General features: G+C 42.2%; 1 protein-coding gene across 2 annotated transcripts in view; it reads left to right on the top strand.

The window, feature by feature from the left end:
• The window catches only part of KIAA1958 (KIAA1958 ortholog), a 65,119-nt gene that overhangs the window by 6,428 nt on the left and 32,344 nt on the right, over positions 1-26,347 (top strand). The window contains exons 1-2 of one of the 2 annotated variants that reach the window (XM_086869425.1): positions 15,940-21,548; positions 21,611-25,665. In XM_086869425.1, the coding sequence (XP_086725551.1) occupies positions 24,516-25,665 (1,150 nt within the window). In that variant the 5' untranslated portion in view covers positions 15,940-21,548; positions 21,611-24,515. Of the gene's footprint in view, positions 1-15,939; positions 21,549-21,610; positions 25,666-26,347 lie in introns of those variants that run through there. The other variant, XM_086869427.1, reaches the window with a different exon arrangement.

Here is a 26,347-nt window from a genome sequence, read left to right as displayed (position 1 = left end):
AAGTGTTCTCCCAAAGCTGTAGAGAAAACCCTCATCGCCCTGTGATAGTTTGCAAAATCTGCTGCAACACACCATAAGGAGCCAGCATATTTTAGCTGGTAACACTCCAAATGTCATAGCTTGGAATTTGCAAAATATTGCAGGATGGAAAAAAAATTAATGAACTATTCTCAAAATGTAGAAACTGGCACTTTTTTTTTTTTTTTTTTATTAATCTGTCAGATTTTGATCCTTGCTGTTGAGACGGCTTTGTACAGAAGATGTCCAGCTACTCATGCAGTGGAATGTTTTCTGTTTTCCATCATGTGGATTGTGCCCTATTACAATCTGCAGTCATACCAGGCCATGCCACTCTACACTCTAAAGTTAAATATTTGCTCAGATTTTGTTGTAACTGAAAGCTTTTCATAGAGTCTTTATTTTTCCATGTTTAACAAGGAAAATGAGTATTTCCTGTTCAAAATTTAGATTTCATGCTGTCTTTTTTTTAAGCTTTGTTAGGGGAAAGAATGATGTCTGGTTTCTTTTCTTTAACTTTCTGATCTGTAACTATAAAAACAAGGGTGTGCTTTTAAAAACTGAGCTCTTACAGTGCCAGTGTTATTTTTTTTAAACCCAGGAGGCAAACATTTATTGTGTAACCAGTAAATTGCAATTGAAACTGTTCCGTAAAGTGGTTGGCATAGTCTGTGCCAGATATGCGTATCCTAGCAATTTTGCCAGACTTGATGAGTGCTGATGACTTAATTTCAAACCACTGAAGTTTAACATTTCCATCTCCGATTTCCAAAAGTACTATTACTACAACTATTGTGGAAATAAGCAAGATAAAAAGAAGTGTTGTGTTTTGTGCTTGTAACAATAATATTATTATAATAAGTTTATTATGCACTGTCAGGTGGATATTTTCCAGATCTTGTAGATTTCAAGTTGCATTTCAACATAGATTCTCTTTTTAAAGAGAATTAAAGATTAAAATTGGTGCATCCAAGCCAAGACATGCAAATAAACCTCATGCAAGTAACTTGTGTCCATAACCTTTTTCTAAATCCTGTTTTCTGCACACAGCTTTGTTTCATAGCACTGTATGGCTAGGAACCCCATAAATGACAAATTTTCTCTGAACTCAATATTATGAATTAAACAAGCATTGTAGTATTCCACCCATTTTGTCTGACTTGATGTTTGGCATCAGCCTGAAAATCAGGCAGAGTGACAAGTGTTTGCTGAACAGGCAGTGTGATTTGATTGAAATATTGGTGACAAAGATTTTTTGGCTGGGTCAGGTACTCTGTTTTCACAAATATGTCTTGATTTGGGGAACAGAAGTTTCTTATTGTGGGGATACATGAAGAAGGCCATTATATTCTTTGTATATAGAAGAAAATTATAAATGCAATATGTATGAACACAGAAGGTAGATTTTTTTTTTCTCCTTTGTCTCACCATGAATAGTCTAAGGGCTCATTCCTGTAACATATTGGAGATTATCGTACTATGCAGCAAAATACAGGTCAGTTAAACTCTCAGAAACAGAACTTGTCAATTCATGCTTGCAGGTTTTACTAGATAATTAAGTTCTAAACATTTTATTCCTGTTTAGTTTTTTTCTCCCCCAGAATAGTCTGCCCTTCAGTTAGCTTTTTTCCTCTGGTTCAATAACCTATTCTGAAATAACGAGACTGATTTCAGTATAGCAATGTACAGGAGCCTTTCTTAGCAAGGCTTTCACATGTATGGAAGAAAAAAGGTATCCTGGCAGAGGGGAAAAAAAAAAAGTACATTTGGATTTACCATTTGTTTTTGACCATAAGAGAATACATTATACTGAGCATTGCAAATGTCATGTTTTGGAACAGATCCACGATATAGTGGAGCATTACTGAAATACAGCAGCAGGCAATTTATATGGAGGTTGGTTATTCACCCAGCCTTTTATTTGCAAGTAACATTCTGCACTTAAATTGAGCTCTCTTCAATATGCTGCATCTGCTTTAACATGCTGTATTTGCTGTATGCATTTGAACAGAATGATAAAGATGGCCAAAATTTGTTTTGGTCTAGCCAGGAGTCAAAGAAAAATAGCAACAGATCCATATATCAAAGATATGCATGATTAACCATTTTATTTTGTGTTTGTGTGTGTTAACATTCAGTATTTCCTGTTGGATAGTTAACTCTGTAAAGCTGCTAACTGACCTCTTTCCAGTCAGGCATCTCTAAAACTGTGTCACCTCTGCTGACCTCCTAGATACTGATTAAACAGTTTGGCTGTGTTTGATTAGCTTGGTTTACACACCATTTAACTGGAGCAGGAGTATTTACATGGGATAATACTGTAAAGATGGGGGAGGTAAAAACCTGGAATGACTTCATCAGGCTTTATGAAACAAAGAGGTATGGATCCATCATGTATGTGTGTATTCTAAAGGCTCAGGACTGGCCCTGTGGGATCAATGGTTGTTTTCTTCCTGGTGGAGGAGAAGTTGCTCCTTCACTGGAAGGCACTGGTTTCTGTTCAAGCTGCAGTTCCCCTTGTGGCTCTGCCCTGATGTTGGTGCCCTGTCGGCAGCTGTAAGATCCATGTGGGGCATGAGGAGTATGCCTTTCAGCAAGGGGAGAGCACAGCAAATTGCTCTCTGTTTTACTTCATTACTGTTGATGCACTACCAGTGTCCCAGTACAGTGAAAAAGCAGAAAGTCTGAGTGAGCACATGCAGACATCAGCTTTTCGGTCTATTTCCTTGCCTACCTCCACCTGTGAGTTTCACTACTTGAAATATTGTGCTATGTTAGAAGATAAGTTTGCTTGTTCCTTCCAGCATAGCTGGGGTAAATTTGTAAATTAGGTTATGTCTGGCCTTTTATCAAATGCCCTTTATTCCACAGCGAATGGCCACTAAGCAGTGACCTTCGTTAATGAGTGTCAGTCTTTTTTTTCTCACTTCAGCTGGAGTTTGCATGTTGTTTTTTTTTCTTTTACTTGTTGGAGACTGTAGCTCTTCAGAAAAATTCAATGACCAGTCTACCCATCATTCTTTGAAAGGAACTTCTTGGTAAGACAGAGGAGCATCTGCATATGGTCTTGAGACTCCTATGAGGAGGAAGGAACTGGAGCCTGCTTAAATGAAACTCTGTGCTGGCCCCCACAGATGTCATTATCAAGGTTTGGGGACTGGCTGGGCAAGTCAATAGAAAGGCTTTCAGGACACACAAGGTTGCCTTGATGGTACTACACAGATCTTTTCATGTAATTAGGGCAGTCTTTGGTAGTCTTAATATGGGGTGAGAGGTGTTAGGTGGGAACATCTTGGCTGTGCAGAGGGCTTTTGTGTGGAGGAGCCTAATATTCCTCTGGGGTTTTTGTGGGTTGTCAGATTTATACACTGCAGTTTATAGGTGCAATGAGTTTCCTGTGATCTTGCACTTTTTGTCCAGAGTTGGTATCCCAGGAAAAGTGTTTCTGGTACTGGGTTGAGCAGAGGTTTGCAGTACTGCCTGATGTAAAAACCTCCTCACAGCCAACCAGCAACTGGGAGGGTTGGATCCAGACTCTTGTCATGATTTCACCCCAGCCAACCCTCACACAGCCACTTGCTCACTCCCCCACGTGCAGGATCGGGGTTAGCTGGAAAAACTCATGGGTTGAGATAAAGGTGGTTTAATAGGGAAAACAAAAGCAGTGCACACAAGGAAAGCAGAACAAGGAATTATTTCACTGCTTTCCACAGGCAGGCAGGTGTTCAGCCATCTCCAGAAAAGCAGAACCCCATCACGTGTAATGCCTACTTGGGAAGACAAATGCCATCAATCCAAATGTTCCTCCCTTTCTCCTTCTTCCCCCCACATTTATGTACAGAGCATGGTGTCACATAGTCTGGACTATCCCTTTGGTCCCTTGGGGTCCCCTGTCCCAGCTGTGTCTCCTCCCAGCCTCTCAGGCACCACCAACTTCCTCCCCAGCATGGAAGTACAAACAGCAGAGAAGGCCTTGGCTCTGGGTAAGCCCTGCTCAGCAATACATTTTGCCAGTGGGCAGGGCTAGGACAACAGACACATACACCAACTTAAAGGAAGAAGTGTAATTTACTACAGTTCAACACAGCAAAGAGTTACAAAAGGATGAGCTAAGCAACGCACTTAATCATTACTACAAAAGATTGCCTATAGTGATTAAGAAAGATACATTACCGATTACCCTAGTACTTTACCGACATCCAGATCCACACATCAGCTGGGGAGCCCTGGTCACAGTGAAGGACCGGAGAGCCACTCCTGGTAACTGGGAAATCCTACATGGTGCATCCACTTGTCAGCGAGGTTTCCATTTTCGCTGTGAGACGAGCTGGCTTTTATACTGTGGATACAACAAACTTACATACCATCCAGCGTGGAAACATCTGGTTTCATCCTCCTCTTGGGTTCTACCCAAGGCCTGGCCAGGGCTCAAGGAGAAACCAAGGAAGTTGGCTTTGACTATATACCTCCAAATGAGGCCAGATGCCTGATTTCATGGCCTTGTCCGGTCTCTAAACACAGAAAGATAAATTCATTCTTATCACACTACATATTCTGCTAATGAGGGGATACAAATATCATAATGCTAATGATCATGCATATTTTGCTAATGAGCGGATACAAATATCATATGACATTTGTTATAGGTTCATCGAGAGGTCAGCTTTGGCTCAGGGCCTGTTGTTCAGGCCTCAGTACTTCACAATAGCAAAACTGTCTCTATATTATCAACCCTGTGTTCAGCACAAATCCAGAAGACAGCCCCTTACCAGCCACTGTGAAAAAAATTAACTCTACCTGGCCCAGAACCAGCACAGGCCCCATGACTTATGCCAGAGCCCTCTGTCAGAGAGGTCCTACTCATGCATCAAGGAAGGTCTGCTGCTACCATTGCATAATGCTTTTGTGAGAATTAATGCCTTGTCCCCAAGGCATGAGGTATATTGTTGAAGCTTTATTGAAAGTCAAGTAAATGAAGTTATATAGGTCGTTTTCATCTGCTTGATTCACCTTTCATCTCTACTTAACGACCACTTTGAAAGACTCTCACCGCCATCAGCAGTCTGGCAATTTCACCGTGTGACTGTTGTTCAAGTGTGATCCTTTCTGGTTGCATTTGTGTTAAATGCTGCAGTACTTTTAATTATACTTTGCTTGTACAAGATACTTTCTCAAAAATAAGTGTATCACTTCTGCTGAATGTATAATTATACTATAAGGAATTGAGAATTCAGGAGGATCTCAAAGTAAAATTTCTGCTAATGTGACACACTGTTGGAGAAACAATGCCTTGGTTTTGTTGTGTGTGATGTATTTTTTTTTTCCTGGTTTCTGTCAGAGGACTGACAAAAGAAAGAGACATTACCATTTTTCACATGGTTTGACCCATTAGATAATTAGGTAGAAAATAGTTGAGTAGGCAACAAATTGAATTGCTTTTACATTTCCAAGATGCTTAAGATAGAAAATTGAAAAGACAGCACTAGGTATACATGCTGCATATATAATAATGTTACTGCCAAGAAAATTTAATTCAGTCTCCAGTGATGGGTTTGGGCAGATGTTTTGCATTCAGCTCGAGATAAGGTAATGCATGCAGTGCAGTCTTAAGCAAGTAGGAACAGAATGAAACCGATATTCTGCATTAGTTGTGTATTATTTATTTTACCTGATAGAAGTGTAGAGCAGACACCTGATACTCACACCATCTGCCTGGTATTAGAAGAGTAGGGAGATGCTGTCTGGACTTTCTGTATAGGAGTTGGCTGAGCAAAGCTTTTATTTTGTAAACCACTCCTATGCTCATATTTTTCTCGATAATTTGCTTTCTCTGCTAAGGCTATAGTTCTGGCATTAAAAACCAAGGTTTGCATTTAGTAGTTGACTGCAATATGCAACGGTCCCAGTAACTTATATCAAGACAATGAAAAACAGCAGTTATCAGCTGCTGAAAGAAACCAGTATTTCTGTGCTCTGAGGGCAGGAAACTGCAGGAAGACAGTCTTCATAGACTGACAGAATCATAGAATATGTAGGTTGGAAGGGACCCTCCAGGATAAGTCCAAATCCTGGCCCTGTGCAAGACACTCTCAAGGTCACACTGTGTCCCTGAGCATTGTCCAAATACTTCTTGAACTCTGTCAGTTTGGTGCTGTGACCACTTCCCTGGGGAGCCTCTTCCACTGCCCAAACAGCCCCTGGATGCAAAACCTTTTTTCTAATATCCAACCTAAACCTCCCCTGACTCAGCGTCATGTTTTTCCCTTGTGTCCTGTCACTGTCACCGCAGAGCAGAGGTCAGTGCCTGCCCCTCCTCTTCCCCTCCCAAGGAAGCTGTCACTGCAGTGAGGTCTCCCCTCAGTCTCCTCCAGGCTGAACAGACCAAGTGACCTCAGCCACTCCTCACACGGCTTCCCCCCAAGGCCCTTCACCATCCTCATGGCCCTCCTTTGGACACTCCCGAACACCTCAATGTCTTTTTTGTGTTGTGGCACCCAGACCTGTCCCCAGCACTGGAGGTGAGGCTGCCCCAGCTCAGAGCAGAGCAGGACAATCCCCTCCCTTGCCCGGCTGTGATGCTGGGCCTGATGCACCCCAGGACACTGGGGCCCTCCTGCCTGCCAGGGCACTGCTGGCTCAAGTTTTGGGGTAGTTCATTATCACAGTATACTGTGTAGGGGAAAAAGCCTCAGGTTTTGAAAATCTACTATGCTTGAGAACTCTGAAGAATATGTGTGAGTAATATCCTCAAAGAAAGAATGAGAGAAGAATGAAAACAACTCAAAAAATACGAAAAAGTTTCCAGCCCCTCAAGTTGGAGCTAATCTGATGGAAGAAACTATCCAGTGCACCAGATAAGCAGGTGATTACATGCCACATGCCACAGTGGTGTTTAGGTGGGAGGATGAGGTAGAACTTTAAAACTGAGTTTTCCTCAAAAGCCATGTGGCTCAGGACTGGTGCTTCCTAATGGAGCTTACTGTATTTTGGTATACATCTTTCAAGAGAAAACCAAATTAAATCAGATTCTATGGACAGGAGATTACACTTCCCCTTGGAATGGTTCAGTTTACAACAGTCTGTCTTGATTCTGCTCATTGTCTAACCAGCTAGCCCTGTGGTGGAAATGAGACACAAAAAACCATTCCCCACAGGCAGGGTTAAAGCAATACTATTTTCCTACTAAAAGGAATGAACAATATTCATCAGTGTCTTTTTGATGTCTTTTTGGTGTCTTAGTGATACCTTGAGTAGAAAGGGGCTGAAGCTAAACAGCAAAAATTAAAAATGGGCAATATAAGGGCTACCTGGAGCTGCCTAATGCTTATCAGGAAATTCAGGTTGATGTGTGTAGTGTATTTGAACCTTATGCACTCTACTGCACTTGAAGCATGCACCAGGTTTGTCCATGCAAAGCAATATGCCTGCATTTTGCTGGCAGAAAGTTATTTTGCTCTTTCTTATGGGATGCAGCTGTTTGTTATGCTAGAGGAGTACACAGTAACTAGGTGGACAGTTGTGGCAAGACAATATTTGTTCTGACAAAATCCTGCTTTATTTTGTTTTGGTTTGTGTTCATAAAGGTTGCTGATGTGCATGCTGGGGATTGAGTGGGCTGTGAGTGGGAAGTCTGAGACTGCTGGGGAGAGCAGTTTTTCAGGAACTGCTGAGAATAAAACCCTTGGCCTGTCTGGTTGCCAGCTTGTGTTTCACAGTTAACAGAGAATGTTATCTAGAAACTGCCATAAAGGGCAATCTTGGTTTTTCTGTCATGAGGATGGTTCGAGAAGGTTTAAAAGGATTGTGAATTTAATTTTCAAGGCATCTATGCATGCCAAGCTCACCAAGATAGCTCTCCCTCTATGCTGCACAGCAAGGAGAACACATGCTGCTCCAGCTGTTGCACCTGACCAAAATCCCCTCTGCTTTCAAGACTGTGCAGACTATCATGCTAGTGAGTTACATCTTTTTAACCTTAGTGGCAAAGGAATTTAGTGTTCCATTAATGGGAAGGTACAAGGAAGATCAAGTAAGCGCCCTCACTGTGCATCTCTCAGGATCTGGCATATGGCTATCAACTTGGAATGCCACTTGGCAGTGATTTACATGGCAGCAGCATGTGCCATGAAGGTGCAGGGGCTGAAAGAAGCTGATGAAATTGAATCATGCTGGAAACTTTCACATTTCCTTCTACCAGTCCCTCTGGATGGATCTAGATGGCTCAAATATTTCTGCATGCTGTTATCCTGTATGGTAAAACATGAATGTTTTAATGTTTAATGTATAAATGTTGACAACAAATAGCAGTCAGATGCTATGAGGAGGAATTAAGAAAGTTGTAGGCACATGTGACCTTTGCTGAAACTGGCAGTGAGTATTTGATTTAAACATCTGGGTTAAGAGTTAATAATTTCTTAATAGGAATTTTTTAAGTTGGTCTTTAAATTTCTGTGGCAGCACTTGTTAAAGCAGAGGCAGGTGACAGTGCTGCTCTATTTCACTGAGAAGCTAAGTGCAGTGGTTTAGACATTACCACTTGTCTTCTTTATGAGCATCTGTTTTAATATATATATGTTTTTGGGGCATTTTGGTAGCCTTTTGCTTACATTCATTTTTTAAATCAGTCTTTTCCTAATGTTAACTGCTGGTGCCATAGTCTTTGTACATTACTGGCTTCACAAATATTCCATAGGTAAAGAAAGTGAACTGGCTCTTTGTAAAGCATGAAGTTAATAAATACAGCCACATTATTGGATGCTGCCCAGCTGTGGCTGTGGTTCAGATTTGCACCATGTTTGAGTGATAAGCATTTGCAGCCACCCAGGTGGGCAGGGTCAATTTCACCAAGCACTGTCTGCCTACTGGCAAGGTAGTTTCCAGTGCTCTCACATCTTGCCACTGGCCTGAGTGATCTCCATGCACTGGAGAGCAATGCCAGAGTGTGTTTCTTCTGCATGTCTTGTATCTTCACATGGTTGGCTCAAGTATCACTTCTAGTTACTGGCACAGAATGGTACCTTTGTCCCAGAGGCTGTTCTCCTTCCCCTTGCCCTGCACTGTCTATCTTGCCTAGTCTATAGGACTGGACTCTGGATGAGAACAACCAGAAGATTTGTGTTTTAAAAAAAATTAATTAATGGCTAGTTATCAAATACAGCGCTCTTTCAACTTTTTTCTACATAGGTCTTTCAACAGCTATGAAATGTTTAACTTGCACAGCTGTGCTGCAGAGAGAGAAATCTTTTGACTGCCTTTTTCCTATCTATCATCTTCCAAAACTGTACAGCCAAGAGATTTTAATTTCTTCCCTCTTTGTCCTTGGCAGATTTATCCTTGTATTGCACAGCTACTCTAAACACAGACCTTTTAAAATGCTGTGAGAGACTTTATTTTTGTTTGCATCTCTTTTAGAAGTATTCCTAAGTCCATTTGTTCCAGTCTGGCAGACAGAAAGTAGGCTAAATTTCTCTTCATGTCCCTCAGCGTTTTACTTGCTTTAGCAACCATGGGAATAGACTCCTCTGTAATGTGGTGTGGTGCAGCTTGAAATGAAACCTAGTTTTAACAAAGGTTGGACACACTTCCTTTTTCAAGGGCCAAACTGAAGGACTTCATATTTTTAACTGATCTAAAAGCAGTTTCATGAAAGACATTTAAAGGGAGAACAGAGCTGTTCAATTTTGTCTCATGCTGCTGCTTGGCCTTACGAAACTGTGGAGCTTGCCTTCTGCAAATCTAATTTGCGTTGCTCAGACTTCTCAGATGTCCTGTGTTTTGTAAAGCCTTTGAGTGCTTTGTTTCTGTGCTATTTTTTCTGTGGACATGGGCAGTTATATGCTGCAAAGAGGAAAAGTTACAAAAGTGCCAGCATTTATGCCTCATCAGAAGCAGCATTTCAGTACTTACATTTCTGCTCTAATGAAATTAGGTTACATGTTAAAAAGCAGTTGTAGAAAGATCATCTTGTCCACAGTGTAGATGCCACAAGAAGCAATGTGTATGTCTGATCTATGAGACTTAAGTGCGTTCACCTGTTGTGTGTGGCAGAATTTCTGTTGGTGCAGGAAAGGGTGGGTCAGAAACTGTGTCCAGACTTCTGTCTAGCCAGGACAGGGGCATGTTGTCCCTCCCAGGACAGTAAGTAAAATGTACTCTTCCATTTGGCACACCAGCAAAGTCCCCTCACAGGGGGCTGCTTTGCTAAGGGCTGGCTCACAGCATTGTCTTTGGCTTTGTACACATCATGGGACTGTGGCTGGCGATGCCAGCTTGCTCAGACCCTTCAATGTATTCTCATACAAATGCTGTTGAAACCTTAGACTGCAGTGACAGCATCAGAAGGGTCTGGAGGTTGAACAGGGGACATTTTTCAGTGGTAATACTCAATCAGCACTTCCATCTTTCTCTTTGGTGCCAACATGCACCTTTTACTTGCAACTGAGCAGGTGGAAGTGTGTGTGTGAACATATGACAGGAACCGCCATTGAGATCTGGAGGATTCTGTTTTCTCCTGACTTGTAAGTAGCACAAGGTATCTGCTGAGATACCTGCAGGTAAAGGTGAAATACTCTCTGTGCAACCGAAGGTGAAATTCAGCTCAAGACCCAGATGTGGTGTTAGGCAAAGGGTAATTGTCCCTTTGGCTTTATGAGGTTGCTCCAGCGTTGACAATTCGCGGAAGGGTTAGAGTATGTCATGCCTTGGCAAATTCAGAAGTGCTGCTATCTAGAGAGATGTGACAACATCATCTCTGCTGAGTATGGTGGTAGTAATTTTCATTGCTGTCTCCCCCCACCTGTATCTCACTGGTAACACTTTGCAATTAGAAGGAACCAGCTGTGTTTTCAGATGCCTCAAGAGTGGTGCGAAGCATCAATACAGGAATTCCCAGCAGAGATTTCTCTGTTTTGGACTCAACATGCTAGTAAATAATCAGGAGTTTTGACTGAGACAACTCTTCCTGGGAGAAGATGAAACTGTCTAAGTGCATTTCCAGTGAAATCCAATTGGAAAAATGTCAGCAGAAATTAAAGAAAACTGGTCAGGGCAGTTCAGTATACTTATATCCTGTATAAATGTCAGCATGTTCTTTTTCACCCTTTCTCCTTTTTATTTTGGGTTCTAATTTCTAAGTCAGACCCTGTGTCATTCCTCACTATAATTCCAAAATAGCTCTTCTAGGTTCTGTTTTGTTTCTTCAAACAAGACGTGTCCAGATGTCTGCTGTGTGTAAGAGATCTGACAGGTTTTAAATGCAAATATACTTCATGACACAGTTGAATGAATGAATGAATATTTAATCTGTGCATGTCCTTGCAGAAAATGTTTTCAAAGATTAAATTAATAATTAGTATGTTAGAAAGCTCTGTGTTACCCACAGGGGGAGAGGAGAGGAGAGGAGAGGAGAGGAGAGGAGAGGAGAGGAGAGGAGAGGAGAGGAGAGGAGAGGAGAGGAGAGGAGAGGAGAGGAGAGGAGAGGAGAGGAGAGGAGAGGAGAGGAGAGGAGAGGAGAGGAGAGGAGAGGAGAGGAGAGGAGAGGAGAGGAGAGGAGAGGAGAGGAGAGGAGAGGAGAGGAGAGGAGAGGAGAGGAGAGGAGAGGAGAGGAGAGGAGAGGAGAGGAGAGGAGAGGAGAGGAGAGGAGAGGAGAGGAGAGGAGAGGAGAGGAGAGGAGAGGAGAGGAGAGGAGAGGAGAGGAAAGGAGAGGAGAGGAGAGGAGAGGAGAGGAGAGGATCACAGAAAAAAATATGGGTTTGATTTTTTTTTAATTATCTTTCTGGAGACTAAGAAGTTTGTCAGGATGCATTTAGCTGTTTATACTAGCATGCATTTTGTCTAGGGCCATTTCTCACTCTAATGAAATGAACCAGTATGAACAGAAATGGGTAATTTTGGAAGGAATTTCCTCATCTATTTTTGTTCAATAAGTCCAGTACTAATAAAGCATAACAAGAACAGACTTTAATAAATCACAAAATCATAGAAGGGACTTAAAGATCTAGTTCCAACCCCCTCTGCCATGGACAGGGATGCCACTCACTAGATCAGGTTACTCAGAGTCCCATCCCACTTGGCCTTGAACACTTCCAGGAATGGGGCATCCACAGGATAATGAAGAGATGTGATGCAACTATGTAACAATATATCCAATATATCCATATATGAATGTTTTTTCTTACACACCTGCTTCCACTTAACTGGTCCTGTGATTTACTCAGTCTTGTTTTCACTGACTTTGCCAAACATTCAGCAGTATGTAGCATGTTGTTTTGAATTTCAGTTGTCCAAAGGCTACAGTTCAGGTTTTGAATCTCTAAGAGGAAATAAGTGAGAGTTTGTAAGACTTGAGTCCTCCATAACAGATAGAGCTCTTCTAAAGTCTTCTGCATGCCAGTTGAATATTCTGGAACTTCCCCTTCTTAATTATGCACCTTTCCTTATAGCTACATGTTTAGCATGCCAGATCCTGCACTGATGTTAATAAGAACTGTGCTCGCTTGAGAACATGCATTTAGTCCTTTTGGCCAAAGCTCCAGTACTTGCCTAGTGTCTTAGGTTGCAATGCAAGATGTAACCAAAAGTATGTATTCTATTACTATCTGTTGAAACCAACAGTCTTTATCTCTTCCATGACCCATCCCTCATAATTCCAAGGGGAGTTATCTTCTGTTAATGGGCTAGCTGTTAAAACCAGGTGGGGCAGTGATCTTTATCTCTTCCACAACCCACCCTCCCTCCAGGGGGAAATCTTATGTTAATGGACCATTGAGTGTCACTGCATGGCTGATAAAATTACATCATCCCATTGTGAGATGCTCCACCCAGGGGGAGGAGCCAAGCATTCCTACCTGGATATAATCTGAGATTTAGAACAGTATAGTCAGCCTTTTTCACTGGATTCCCAGAGGAAGACCAGGCTGTTCCACATCACCACAGCAATTTCAGAGGTCAACTACACTCTTCTACTCAGGATCACTGCTTCAACAGAACCATATCTATCACTCCAGGAAGACTGCAGGCACCATTTAATCGGACTTCTACCAACACCCTGACCAACAGGGTGTTAGATTGTATTCTGACTCTGACAGTGTTTTTAGTACTACTGCATTTTATTTTAATTTTCCTTTTAAGTTGTAGGGTTGTTTTTTGTTTTTTTTATTTATACATACTAGTAAAAAACTGTTATTCCTCCCATATTTTTGCTTGAGAGCCCCTTAATTTCAATATTATAATAATTCACAGGGAGGGGGTTTGTATTTTCCATTTCAAGGGAGGCTCCTGCCTTCCTTAGCAGACACCCATCTTTTCAAAGCAAGACACCTACTTAGAGCTTTGTCAGGTTTTCAGATTCTCAGAGTCAGGTTTTATAGCTGTTTAATTTACATAGACCTGTGAAGACCCCATTCAGTGCTTGTGATTACATAAATGCTTCTAAGAACTGAGGCCTGGGTTGCCTGAGCCAGCCAATGTCAAAGGGCTGTACTTGTACGGCTGTTGAAGCCTTCATAGTTCCAGCCCCGCTGAACTCAGACCTGCAAGTGTTCATGGTGGCATGCAGACTGGCCTGGGTAGGCTCAGCCTCTAAGATCACTGGGTGTCCTATTCCTCATCTTCTCCATCAAGAGAATAGTAAGCCAGGCTGCTTGTCCTGTGGGATTTCTTCCAACCCCTCACCTGTATGTGGGTAAACATCATGAGGCATCGATATCTGTGTACTTTCAGGGAACTTGTCTCAGTAATCTTAAAATATAATCACTTTTAAACCTTGTTTTAATTTTCATTTTAATATCAGTTGATCAGTGATATTATGTTAGAGGCACATAGCTAGATATGTTTCTAGGGATAAAAGGAAACTTGGTATGTAGCTGAGTGAAGCATTTCTAATCTTTTTGTCCTCTGGCTGTCAGCTACAAGATGTTACCCTGTATTTTTATCTGGCTTACATCTGAATGCAAATCCTTGCTAGCTCATTTCTAGGGCAGCTTTTATGTCACTAGTTTTCCTACATCATGTCAAAGTCAGGTCTAGGAACTTCTATTAGGGACTCAGTTGCATATGATCTGTTATGCACAGTTGGATACGAGCCTATTCATGGAATAATCTACTATCTTTAAGTTTTTTGTGTTTTTTCAAAATTGTTTGCCAAGAATAATTCTTTTCTCTGAGACTGGGTTTTTGGTTTTTTTAAAGATTTTAAAAAGCAGCTGCAGGACAGGACCTCAGAGTGATGCCAATAGTTCGATGATAACAATAATTGTTGATACTTCAAAAAGCACACTGTAAAGAAGTTCAGAATGTTTTTCTTGCCAAGAATTAAGTCCTTGGAGAATTATTAAACATCCAAAACTACTTTTGTAAAAAGTAAAAAAGTTGTTTTTTTAAAAAAAAAGAAAAACCTAAACCCTTAATTTCTAGTAAAGAAGTGAAGTTTCATTCCTACACAGAAATGCTGAGTTTCTACAATTTTTCTAATTTCTGTAGGAAATAACCTCAGTTTTTCATAGGTGGTTATTAATGTAATTTCACTTGTACTTTTTAGCCAAGTAATGCATATTTTCAGTATTACTATAGTAGCATTATTCCAGTTTTCAATTGGTTTGGAAAAACTCTGAAATAAAAGAAATCCTACAAATAAAAATTACAAATCAAATCTGGCAGAGTAAAACTTTTCATCCACAGAACTGCTTGCGTTTCCTTGTGAGAAATAGCATGGAATAGTTAAGTTGTTTGGGCTGGAACTGAAGGCTTTGGTTTCCCTCTAAGAAGATGGGGGAGTATGGTTTTCATAATTTTTGTGCAAGTCAGTGTTAATATTCCTGTTTTGTTTTCAGTAAATCATGTGCAGACTTTCTCTTAATATAATTTCTAGGAAAATGAAGAGCCAGGGAAAACATCTTGCCTTCGGGCTGTGTGTGCTTGATTCTTCTCACTGTAATTCGAAACTTAGGTAGGGTACACACACTTTGTTGTAAACTCAGGAAATTATATATTTCAAACATTTTCCAAACACAGGGTGTGATTTCTCCATTAAAGAATGATTGTGAACTGCAAGCTGAGACAAATCCTAGTGTCTTTGATATGATGCAGTTTTAGTCTCAGGTCACCATGAGAAATGGTGTGAAGGCAGATACAATTTCGGAACAAATTTTAATACACAACACAAAATAACCAATCCATGATAGATAAGCTCCCTGGTAACTTCAGTAAAATACAGACTATTTTTTTCAAGTGCTCAGGACCTTAAAATCTTATTGTTGATATACTTTACAGAAATGCTTTCTCGGAAGATGTACTCTTTCTTTAAAAATGTCTTTGCTGAGTACATAGGTAATAAAATGTGAGAGATGGCCAAGATTGACTTGAGACTACAGTAAGACTCCCTACTATGTTTTGCTAATCCTGATGCACAGGCATCTTCTCAAGTACTCCTCTGTGTTGTAGCACTGGCTGCATGGTGTAGCAATGTACATTGTTGTCACCGTCCCATTTAGGATCAAAGGCATCACATATTGCCTTTGACACTCATATTGACAAAGCTCATGGAGGCATTGTGAATATCAGGTTTTTGCCCTAGTACTGCTGCACCTGAGCTGTTTAACTATTAAGGTGTTGACTGGATGCAGAGTTCCCTGTCACTATAATTTTTGCCTCTTCACAGAGCAGGTTTTACCCCAGAATCTTTGCATTGTGTACTGGTGTATCTGACAGTTATCTCCCTGCTTGTTTATTGCAAGACTCACTTCTGGAAAAGGAAAAACCAGCACCATTTTTTTTCCTCTGGAAAGTTGTGTTGCTGTTGTCACTTCAGTACCCTGCTCAGCTTGCTCTGTATAAAACACAGGTGGAAGTCATTAAAAGTGGAAGCAAGAATTTCTAGCACTTATAAGAGATATTGGATTGAGAAAAATGGAAAAAGGGGTCTTATTTTTTGATTTTTATGTTTTAGTATACAAAAGTGAACTCAAAGCAAGAGAATCTGAATTACTGAAGGGATTAAGTTCTGGTGTCTGAAGTAAAAAATGTTATCAAAAACAATGATTAAATAATTATGTGAGTGTAGAGGCATATTTTCATGAGTTTAGGCTTTTCAAGAAACAGAAATCAAAATTACAGAATCACAGAATCAGTTAGTTTGAAAAAGATCTCTGATACCATCAAGTACAATACTTGTGGCACCAAGTGCCACATAAAATCTTTTCTTAAACACCTCCAGGGATGGTGACTCCATCACTTCCCAGGACAGCTCATTCCAATGTCTAGTCCCCCTTTCCGTGAAGAAATTCTTAATGTCCAACCTGAACTTCTTTGAGGCTATATCCTCTTATTTTTTCACTAATTGTCTGGAAGAAGAGACTAAACACATCTGGCACCTCCTTTCAGAGTTGTGGAGTTGTAGTGGTAAGGTCTCCCCTGAGCCTCCTGTTCTCCAAGTTAAACAGCCCCAGCTCCCTCAGCTGATTCTCATCAGAACTGTGCTTCAGACCCTTCCCCTGCTTCTTTGACCTTCTTTGGACACACTTCAGCACCTCAGTGTCTTCCTTGTAGTGAGGGACCCAAAACTGAACACAGCACTCACCAGTGCCAACTCTGGAGGGATAATCTTTGCCCTGCTGGCATGTGCTCCTCCTGTATATTGCTGATACAGGCCAGGATGCCATTGTACTTCTTGGCCACCTGGACATATTCTGCCTCATGTTCAGCCACCGTCAACCAGCATCCTTGGATCCTTTTCTGCTGGGCAGTTTTCCTGCCCCCAGCCTGTAGCACTATATGGGCTTGTTGTGGCCAAAGCACAGGACTCAGCACTTGGTCTAGCTGAACGTTATACAATTGGCCTCAGCCTATCTATCTAGCCTCTCCAGAATACATCCAAAATTCATCCAAAGGGAAGTAGCTGCAGTGACGTTATTCCTTGCAAGTCCAACCTCACAGAAAAGACATTTTGGACTTGGTTCAATGGCTACTGCACTCAGTGGAGTCTTCTCAGTGGATATTAAGCTTTTCTAAGCAAATTTGATGGTGGATAACTTGGCTGCACCACAACAACTGTTACTTTCTGTGCAACAGTGGTCCTACCTGTACTCAAGGAATGAGGAACAGTGCAACAGTAAAAATGTTAGAGGTGGAAACATGCATTTTGCCTTTGCTGTTGAAAGATACTTTATGAAAAGGATGGATTTTGTTTGAAGATGTGCAAAAGTTCAGTGTCAGACCCATTATAACCTAGGTGAAATGTAGAGCCAAATTCATACACATCACAGTTACACAGTTTTCCAAGTACTTGGAAATCCAGGATGGATTTTGCACTGATCATCATTCTCGCTTCATCATTTCCATTGCTGCTAGAGAAAGACATGAGTACAACTGAAAGTGTTTGCTCTTGCCACACTTTTCTCTGCTCACTAATCCAGGGGTACATAATAGTCACTGGACAGTTAACAGTGCGTAAGTCTACAGAACAGCTAGACCTCAAACTTGCTTTCATTTGTCAATCTGAAGGAACAATGCTTTTTTAAGCTAGGCCACAGAGTCCATGTTGTCTCTCAGGTCTTTGTTGCCGATCACAGTGAGAAGTATCTTTGTTAACAAAATCAGATTGTTTCATTGAGGCTTTGAGAGAAAGTTTCAGGGGTGCACTTGCTAAACACTGAATTGAACAAGCAGGATTTGGTGCTTTCAAAATACTAAAATATTTTCTGCTTTCAGCTGTACACTGCTCAGTTGTAAGTAGTGTGGACTGTTGATATTTTACAGGACTACATTAGTGCTACAGCGCTTCTGTGAAGAGCATGGCAGAATATGTCCTTTATGGAATGCGTAAGGAAGACGCAGGGTAAAAAAGATGAAGCATAGCACTGCTAAGTTATTTGACTTCTCTGGAGCTGGAGGTACTCAGCAACTTTACAGATACATTAATGAACTGTAGAAAGATCACTTCTCTTTCAGACATGGTCCTTAGAAGGAAGAACCTTTCTCAGCAAGAAGAAGCAGTCCTGTACATTTCTGTGCCATTCTTTGATGATCCTACACCCTGCAAATGAGAACAACCAAATCAGGCCTATGTTCCTGAGGACTGGAATTCAGGACAGGGAAGCACCAGCACAGGGGGTGGGTGGCTTGATCAGGGATTCATGATAAGGATTTAACATATCTGCAGAGTTATCAAAAGAATCACAATGGGCTGGTGAAAAAAGAGTGACAAATAGGTCAGTCTCAGGAAGCTTAATTAAGACTTTGGCATGTAGGTAATAGGAGAAGTTCTTATGTACAAGACCTTGGAAAGATTGATCAGGTTTCTTGCACCATCTGTTCTGGTCCCTTTTCACCTGCTTCTCCTTTGGTGCTCTTTTTGTGTCTCTGTGACCCTTCAGCCACACTGTCCAAGAGCAGGGCTCATGTAGATCCTGTTTAGTAGGTGCTGGGGAAAAAATTACAAAAATAGAAGCAGTGGTGCCTTTAGCATTACATTCAGATCAAGGATTGAGCCCCCACACTGTTATTTAGTCAACTCTGCTGTCAATGGATGAATCGTTTTGCTTTGTGAATGAGGCAGGCCCTTGGGAGGCTCTTAATGCTGATAATAGTCTTCCACATGAAAAGGTGAGGAAACCCACAAACGCTGTCCCAGCCAGCTGAAGGAGTTTCTCCAGCAAACAGGTTTTGCTGCTTTGCTCTGGCTTGCCGTGATGACAGCTGCAGCTGAAGGCGTGCCACACTTGGCAAGGAAAGCATCCTAAAGACTAACCATGAACTTAGAAGGAGCTGCAGCCTTGTGGAGAAAATGTGATAGACAAGCATGACATTTTTCTGAACGGAGTAGTGCATTACTTATCCAGAAACAAATGCATTATTTTTTTATTCCTACTCCCCTCTAAGCCCGTCTCTCAGGAAAGCATTTTTGGTGCTGCTTGTTATTGATAGGAATTGTAATTGTGGTTCATTGAAAGTAAAGCCTGCTTATTCAGCAGCAGAGCTGCTACTGATTTCAGAAAACCCAAAATATAAGCACAAAACCCCTGAGACATTAAGGGGGAAGGCACTTGCTACACGTAAATGACTGAATTTATGTAAAATTTGGGATCCTAGAATTGTGGAGGTGGAAAATTAGCATGAAGGTTTTGTTTTGTTCCTACTGTGTATCCCTATTTATTTCTAAATTATTTCTTACAGAGCTAAAATCACAGACAAACAGCATAAGCTTACATAAGTTGAAAACAGTGATTTTGTTGAGGTGAGAGGTTCTTTTTCCCTTGAAGACATCATCCAGAGACTGTGTGAAGTTACAAATGAGCATAGCTGGAGAAATTACTCACTAGTTTAAGAATACACGACATTGCCAAACTACCTCACAGGCTTGCAGAGCTTGCCAGGATTTGTGATCCTTTCATCTGTAATATATGCCCTCTTGTTTCCTGAAGAGACACTCAATTAAAAACAGGCCTTCCTAAGTAAAAGGAGCCATATGCAAGTTTGTATCAGAGGTGGAAGTCAACCCCTTTCCCACATGGTGAACGACTTGATTCATATCTTGCCTGTAAGATGCCATTGTTTTCTGCATGCTTTCTTTCTCTTTCTCTCTTTCCTTCTTCTTGCTTCATTTCAGCCTTTTTATCAAGCAGAAAGTAAATTCAGTATTTGAGTTAACATGGAAGTTTTGTACACCAGAAATCAAAAATCAGAGAAAATGCACTCACCTATTCCCATTCCTTCCAGTTTGCTGGTCTGTTTTTGTTGTCTGTCCTGGTCCTTTTGTCATCTTGATGACCTTCTTAGCAATATAAGTGAAGAAATCAAAACAGTGGGGCAAAGAGGCTGAACTTTAACTCCACTGTTAGCAGGAGTCCCCTCACAAGATAGCAGAGAAGGTGATTAGCATTGGTGTAATTTTGGGTGCTCTGTTGTGTGGGTGGGACTGCAGCTCCTCCTGAGTTTACTTCAGCATCTTACTTTGTGAAAGAGAAATATACAGGTGATTCTGGATTGATGGCTAGTAGGGCCTGTGGGACTGCAGCAGGCCTTTGTGGGGACTTCAGTACTACTCTGCCTTTGTGGGTGAATTTACACTTGGATTTCTGCTGTTATTGACCTCAGTTGTTTACCAATGCTAAGCATTTGGCTTAAGAAATTCTAGTAATAAGATAAGCCCTAGTATTGTCCATTAGCTAAAATCTTGAATTAGAAACTTAAACAATGATGGACAAACCTTTAATACACAGTGCTTTTACGTATGGAAAGGTAGGTCTTTAAAAAAACAAAGCAATGCTTCCCCTTCAGATGGTGATGGAGTAATAGCCTAGTAGGTTTGTACAGGGTGGAGAGACTAAAAACACAGAGGATTTAAAATATTCTGAGCTTCTTTTGCAAGTATGAGAAAGCAGAGCTCAACTGCTTTCACATTTTTTTAATGTAGAAGCTGCTAAAACACTGCTTCTCCTTAAAAAACACATAAAAGTCAGGTTTCATCTGCTGTAAGATCAGTTTGAAATCCATGCTATGTAAAATGCAGATTTTTTTACACCTGTCTTTTAATGTTTTAGGATTCAGGTTTTAGTTTTTATACAACAGTCTGATTAGAACAATTATTTTTTTATTATTAACAGAAGTAAATATTGCATTGTATTCTTACTTGAGAATCTTGAACTTTAAGAAAATTTTCAGTAGTATCACCCTTAGCATCACGTCCCAAGAGGACTGTTAATATAGTGATGGGTATATTATTCCCTTGAAAAAAATCAGCATGGAAGTACTAATAATCAGTAATGGTAATAGAATTTTAAACATAGATATGTGTGATGCAAGTTAGTGTGAATCAATTTACCTAAGATTACCCTGGGAAGGCAATCCATTGCTAACTACCTGGAGTTCTGTGAGAACAGAATTCCAACAAGATTTTTTATCCTTCTTTACAGCAAAATGCACCCATCAGCCTTCCTGAGCTGTCGGTCTGCCAAATTCGTGTTCCAGTGTACAGACACTGCTGTAGGACACCCACTTCCCACCACTCTACACCTGTGTATCATCCCACTTTTTTGCTTTCTGTTCCTTCAATGCATCCTCACCTCTGGTGCCTGCTTTCTGAGGGAGCCATATCACAGAAGGCCCTTTTAGTCCTGAGGAATCTTCCGTAAGTTCCTAATCAAAACTCCCCTTTATCACTTTCATGTGCAAGGAGCCAAAATAGAAAATGTAGTTGAGGTAGCCAGATCTCTGCTCCCCAGTGGAGTTTGTTCATTCTTTTCATGTGATAAAGGAAAGGGTTCATGGTAGACTGCTACCAATTTTTATTGCTCCTGGGACTTGTCTGGCTCATCTCCTCTGCATCATAACAAAGAGCCTCTTGCTACTGTTCTGTTCAAAATCAGGAAGAATTTTGTCTGCATTAAAGTAGCTAAGCCATGTCCCAACTTAAAACATGAAGAAGGGCTACTCTTTAAATGTTGCTATTTTTCGTTGCCCTTTGGTCATCAAACGGATGTACAGTGGCAAAACTCTGATTCTGGACAGAGAAAATACTGCCTTTCCCAAATCAAATGGTGTTTCCCCTTAATGCATTAACAGATCTTAAGGCATGGTTTTGCAATAGCTTCTTGCACAGCACACATTCTGCCCACATTAGTAATAATAGTGGTATGTTGTAAATGAGGTTGTAAAATCTAAAAAACCCTTAAAATTCGACTCTTCCTTGAGGGTCCAGATAGCTGCAGTGAATTTCCAGCACCCAGACATGCTTCACTCTGAATTAGATATTTGTAGGCTCTGAACTGCAGGAAAGTGCTGTGGAAGATTAAGCCTTCTGTAATGCAGTTTAAAATACAGCGTAGATCACATTGAAGCTACCTCATGTTTTTGCTAGTTACTGTACGATTTCAAAGTTATCATGTTATCAGATTATTAAGCATGAGTCATCTTATCAGATCTTGCCAGTCTGAATGAAGAACTTACATAATCTATAAAATGTCATTTAGAAAGCAAGAGCAGACTGTCAGCCAGGATCCTGCTGTCTCACTGAGCAGACAAGGTACTCTTCAGAAAACAGGGGACATAATAATGCATTTTCTGTGCTTTCTACAGCATGAGTCCCTCCCTGCCTGCCAAAGTGCCATTGGCAACTTCTGTTGCAGTTGGCAAAATGAAGACACAGTGCTTCTGAGTAACTGCACAAACAATCTTGGCCATGACAGTCAGACTGTGGCAGATCTTATCTCATTTCCCTAAGGGAAAAGCGGTCCTTCAGCCAAAGAGGCTTTCTGTCTTCCCAAGACACAGTCCTGGTTGTGTGGCAACTGAGCAGCTCCGTGACACCACACAGGGCTTAGACAGATGCAGCTTCTTGTATTGCTGACTTTACCTCTCCCTCCTTTCCCCTGTTCATTTTCCAGATTGTCTTCTTTGCCATGCTATGAGTATGGTGCTCCTCTTCCTGTGTTTTAGTGTTTCTGCTGTGACAGGGTACGTTGTCAGTACATATCTTTGAATACATCTCTTAGGAGAAATATGGATGCCTCAGGGGTTTTGACCTGTTAAGAGTGATTTTTAAAAGCTTTTAAAAAATTAACAAAGTATAGCAAAAAAGATATTTTAGATATTTAAAAGTTGTATGTTTGATAAAGAAGGTCTTCTCCAGTGCCTAAAAGACTTCCAAATTGGTGACCTTCTGCATTTATTATACTTAATAGATGCACTGTGTGTGCATGTCATGCAAGGAGACATTGTGTTGCAGGTGATGCTCTGAGATCTCAGTTTGCATGTGGGCTGGAACTCAAGGTATTGTAGCTGTTCTCTCTGCATGCACTTTGGCTTGAGTGACTGCAAAAACAAGCTTGAATTTTACACAATTTTATTTCCTAATGATGTGCTTTATTCCCTCCGTGCTTAATTTCAAATTAATATTTTCATGTTGAAAAAATACCTAGAAAACTGCAAAGTTTCTAGAAATTCCCATGCTGGCTCAATTCTTGACCTCACCAAAGACTCACAGTAGGCGGGGTGGAAAAACGCAGGAGGAGCCTTGTGGGGAAAATCATAGGCAGTACTTGCCTATTTTATTTCCAGTTTTGGTTTCCACAGACCAACCCTGGTGAATGGTTCTGGGTGGGCAGGGATGTGCAAGCTGCAAAATCATTGAAATACAGCCTGCTCACCTCCCTTGGCACAGAACAAACACAGATATCTGCAGGTAACTGGTGACAGGTGACTCTGAGGAGCAACTAGGTAGGCAGGTAGTAATTTGTGTTGATTTTAGGGAAAGCATTCCCCAGGGGCACTTAGCCACCGTGTGGCTGTCTTTTTGAGCCTTGATGCAGTTCATTTTGCATCTGAAATGCTTGTGTAGAAGAGGAGAAGTAATAAAATTAGGTGTAACATTGCCATGAATACTGCATTTCATGTGGGAAAAATGTAACAGGCTTTCCTGCCTATATGAAAACAAAACTGAAATGAGAACAACAGGAATTCCAAGACTTGGAGGTCATGTTCACAAAGCACAGCAGAGAGAGGCTTAGGGAAAGCCTCCAAACAGACCTGCAGAAATGAGAAGTTCATGGATACTTTAGTTGTCCCTCCAGCTGTCACTGGAGATAACTTCTCTGTCATTAGGTGTGTACAAAGAGACACACATACTTTGCTGTCATCTTGCACTGCAAATTTCTAAATACTTTTGGTGGAAATAGCAAAAGTTTTCTTGAACTGAATCATGATTTCGGTGTTGGAAAACAGACAATATGAAAGAAAAAAAGCAAAATGTCAAGTGTCAAAGGAAATTTATGGCTTAAGTCTTGCAGGTCCTTTAAGAGTCACTTAAGCCTTTGAGCACCTGATGACTATCAGTATAGAACAATGAAAGGTGAGTTTGTTTCCTTATTCCTTGTATTGAAAATTCAAGTTTCAAGCCTTCATTTTGATATGTTTTAAATTCAGTTGAAAAGGAGATATTTTATTCAGTTGAGAAATGTGCATAAATTATGTAAAACTTCACAGTTTCTTCGGATCCAGTAAAAGCTGGTGCTTGATTGCCACCCTGGTGTTCCAGATTAATAGTATGTTTTAAGGTTCTGTTTCATTTTCATTTCCTAGGTACGAACACACAATCACCATCTTTTGGGCTGCTTTTATATTTTGTCAGAAATTTAAGCTTCTAATCATTTTGCCACTGATACTGAATTGGCTTGTTTGAAAAAGAGTGTTCTCTTTAGCTGTGTATTGCGGAGATGTTCTGAGAATGAAGAATGAGGCTGCTTAAAATCAGGTGTAGTTTTGAGACATGTTTTGAAGTGCATGAGGTAAGAGTAAAATGGGTTTAGCTGAGTGTACAGAAGTTTAATTTTCCCATGCAAATGTGGTCATGCTTTGGGAGTGCTGAAGAGTGGGGTTTTGCTCTGTCTCTCTGCAGGTGAGACGTAAATATGAGCTTGGCAACACACAACCATCAGTGCCAGGATCCTGTGATCTGAACCGTGTCTTCAGCTGACTTCCCAGGGGCCAGGCGCTGTTGATCCTGTACCATGGAGGACTGCCTTCACACCTCCTCTGAAAATCTCTCCAAGCTGGTGAGCTGGGCCCACAGCCATGGGACCATCTGCAGCCTCATCCCCAACCTCAAGCACCTGCTTTCTGAGGGGGCCCATGGCAACCTGACAGCCATGTGGGGCTGTAGTGCTGGCCATGCCTACCACTGGCCCCTGGCCGCCACTTGCCGGGCCGGCTCCCAGGAGCGTGTCTGCTTCCAGGACAGCCGCAGCTTCAACTCAGACAGCCCCAGCATGCTGGGGGTGCCATCAGAGGCCCAGGCCAGCCCCCTGGAGCGCTACCCAGGCCGGCCAGGGAAGGCCAAGCTGGATTGCACCCGCACTCGTGACTCCTGCGACTTCTCCTACTGCAGTGAGCCGTCAGAGCTGGGTGAGCCTGTGGAGGAGTATGAGGATGAGGCCACCCTCTTCGACATGGTCTGTGAGTCCTCTGTCACCGACGAGGACAGTGACTTCGAGCCACACCCACACCGTGCTCCCTCCGGCCCCCGCAAGCGGCCGGCTGCCGCTGCCCAGGCCCAGGCGCAGTCCGTCGATGAGGGCGGTGGTGATGTGCTCCTCAAGAAGATCAAGCAGGAGCTCCCTGAGGACTACTATATAGTGGCCAACGCGGAGCTGACGGCCGGCGCCGATGGGCCGGCCCTGGCTCTGACGCAGATGTCCAAGCCCAAGCCGCAGCCCGCGGCTGGGCCCTCCTGCCTGGGACCCACCAGGACCGTGTCCCAGCCGGCCGCAGGCCCTGACCCCGACCCGCAGCGCCCCTGCGCCTCCCCGCCTGGCCCGCCCCGCATGGCCACGCAGCGGCCACCCCGGGGACCCCTGGCCTCCCCGGCACGGGGGGCAGGCGGTGGCCCTGTGGCTGCCCTGCAGGTGCCAGCCAGCAGCTCCAACGCCATCACCACCGCTGGGAAACCCATCAGCATCCCCCTCTCAGCCTTGCAGCTGCCTGGTCAGGAGGAGCCACCGGCTGCTGAGGAGACCCTCCCGTCCATCCCACAGCTGACCCCGGGTAGTGAGGTGGCCGGCTCGCCCTCGGTGAGCGCCGAGCCTGAGGTCAGCTCCAGCCAGCAGCAGCCCCACGCTGCTCCCACCACCACCCCTGAGGCAGCGGCGCAACTGATGCCAGGTAGGACACTGGGCGGGAGCGGAGGGGTGGTGGCGTTTTGGGGGTGGCCCCCAGACCTGGTTCAGTGAGGGTACAGCCAGGGTGTATGTGCTGCGTTGCATCAGGGCCCTGCTGGCACATAAGTCAGTAGGTATAGAAGTCACCTGAGAGGATTCAGAAAATCTCAGCTAAATACACATGAGAAAGTGTACTGCAGCCATAGGCAAAGTGGTTTTTAAGGTCTATTTTGGGTACAGCTGTGTCATGGAAGAGAGCATGCAGCGACCTTGCTGCGTGCATGGGTCAGGGAGGACATGAACTGGGCCGTTCACTTTCTTGATGAACCAGAAAGAAGCGGTCTCAGCCAGTGCAGCCTAGAGTTGGGGAGTTTGGTGTTGCCTTCTCTGTGTCAGATGAGTATTGTCAGATCTGGAAAGGCAAAAGGAGAGTACCAGCAGAGAGATTGTTGCTTCTGTAAATCGTTACCTGTAAATCAGAGCAGTCTGTGGACACAAGAAATATAAGTACAACCTTAACCATGAAACTGGTAAGACTTCAAACCATGATAAAATTATTTTTTTTTCCATTTTCCCAGTGAAAGTTCTGATATACCATGTCCTTAATTTTTCTCATCTACTGCCAAAGCACATGGAATTGGCACAAACAGATCAACATTACCGTATAAAGAACATGTTAAGCCAGC

This window comes from Cyanistes caeruleus, chromosome Z (assembly GCF_971803275.1).
Source record: "Cyanistes caeruleus chromosome Z, bCyaCae1.hap1.1, whole genome shotgun sequence".
NCBI lineage: Eukaryota > Metazoa > Chordata > Aves > Passeriformes > Paridae > Cyanistes > Cyanistes caeruleus.
Note: the sequence above shows the minus strand (reverse complement) of the source record. Positions and strands in the feature narration are given on the sequence as shown.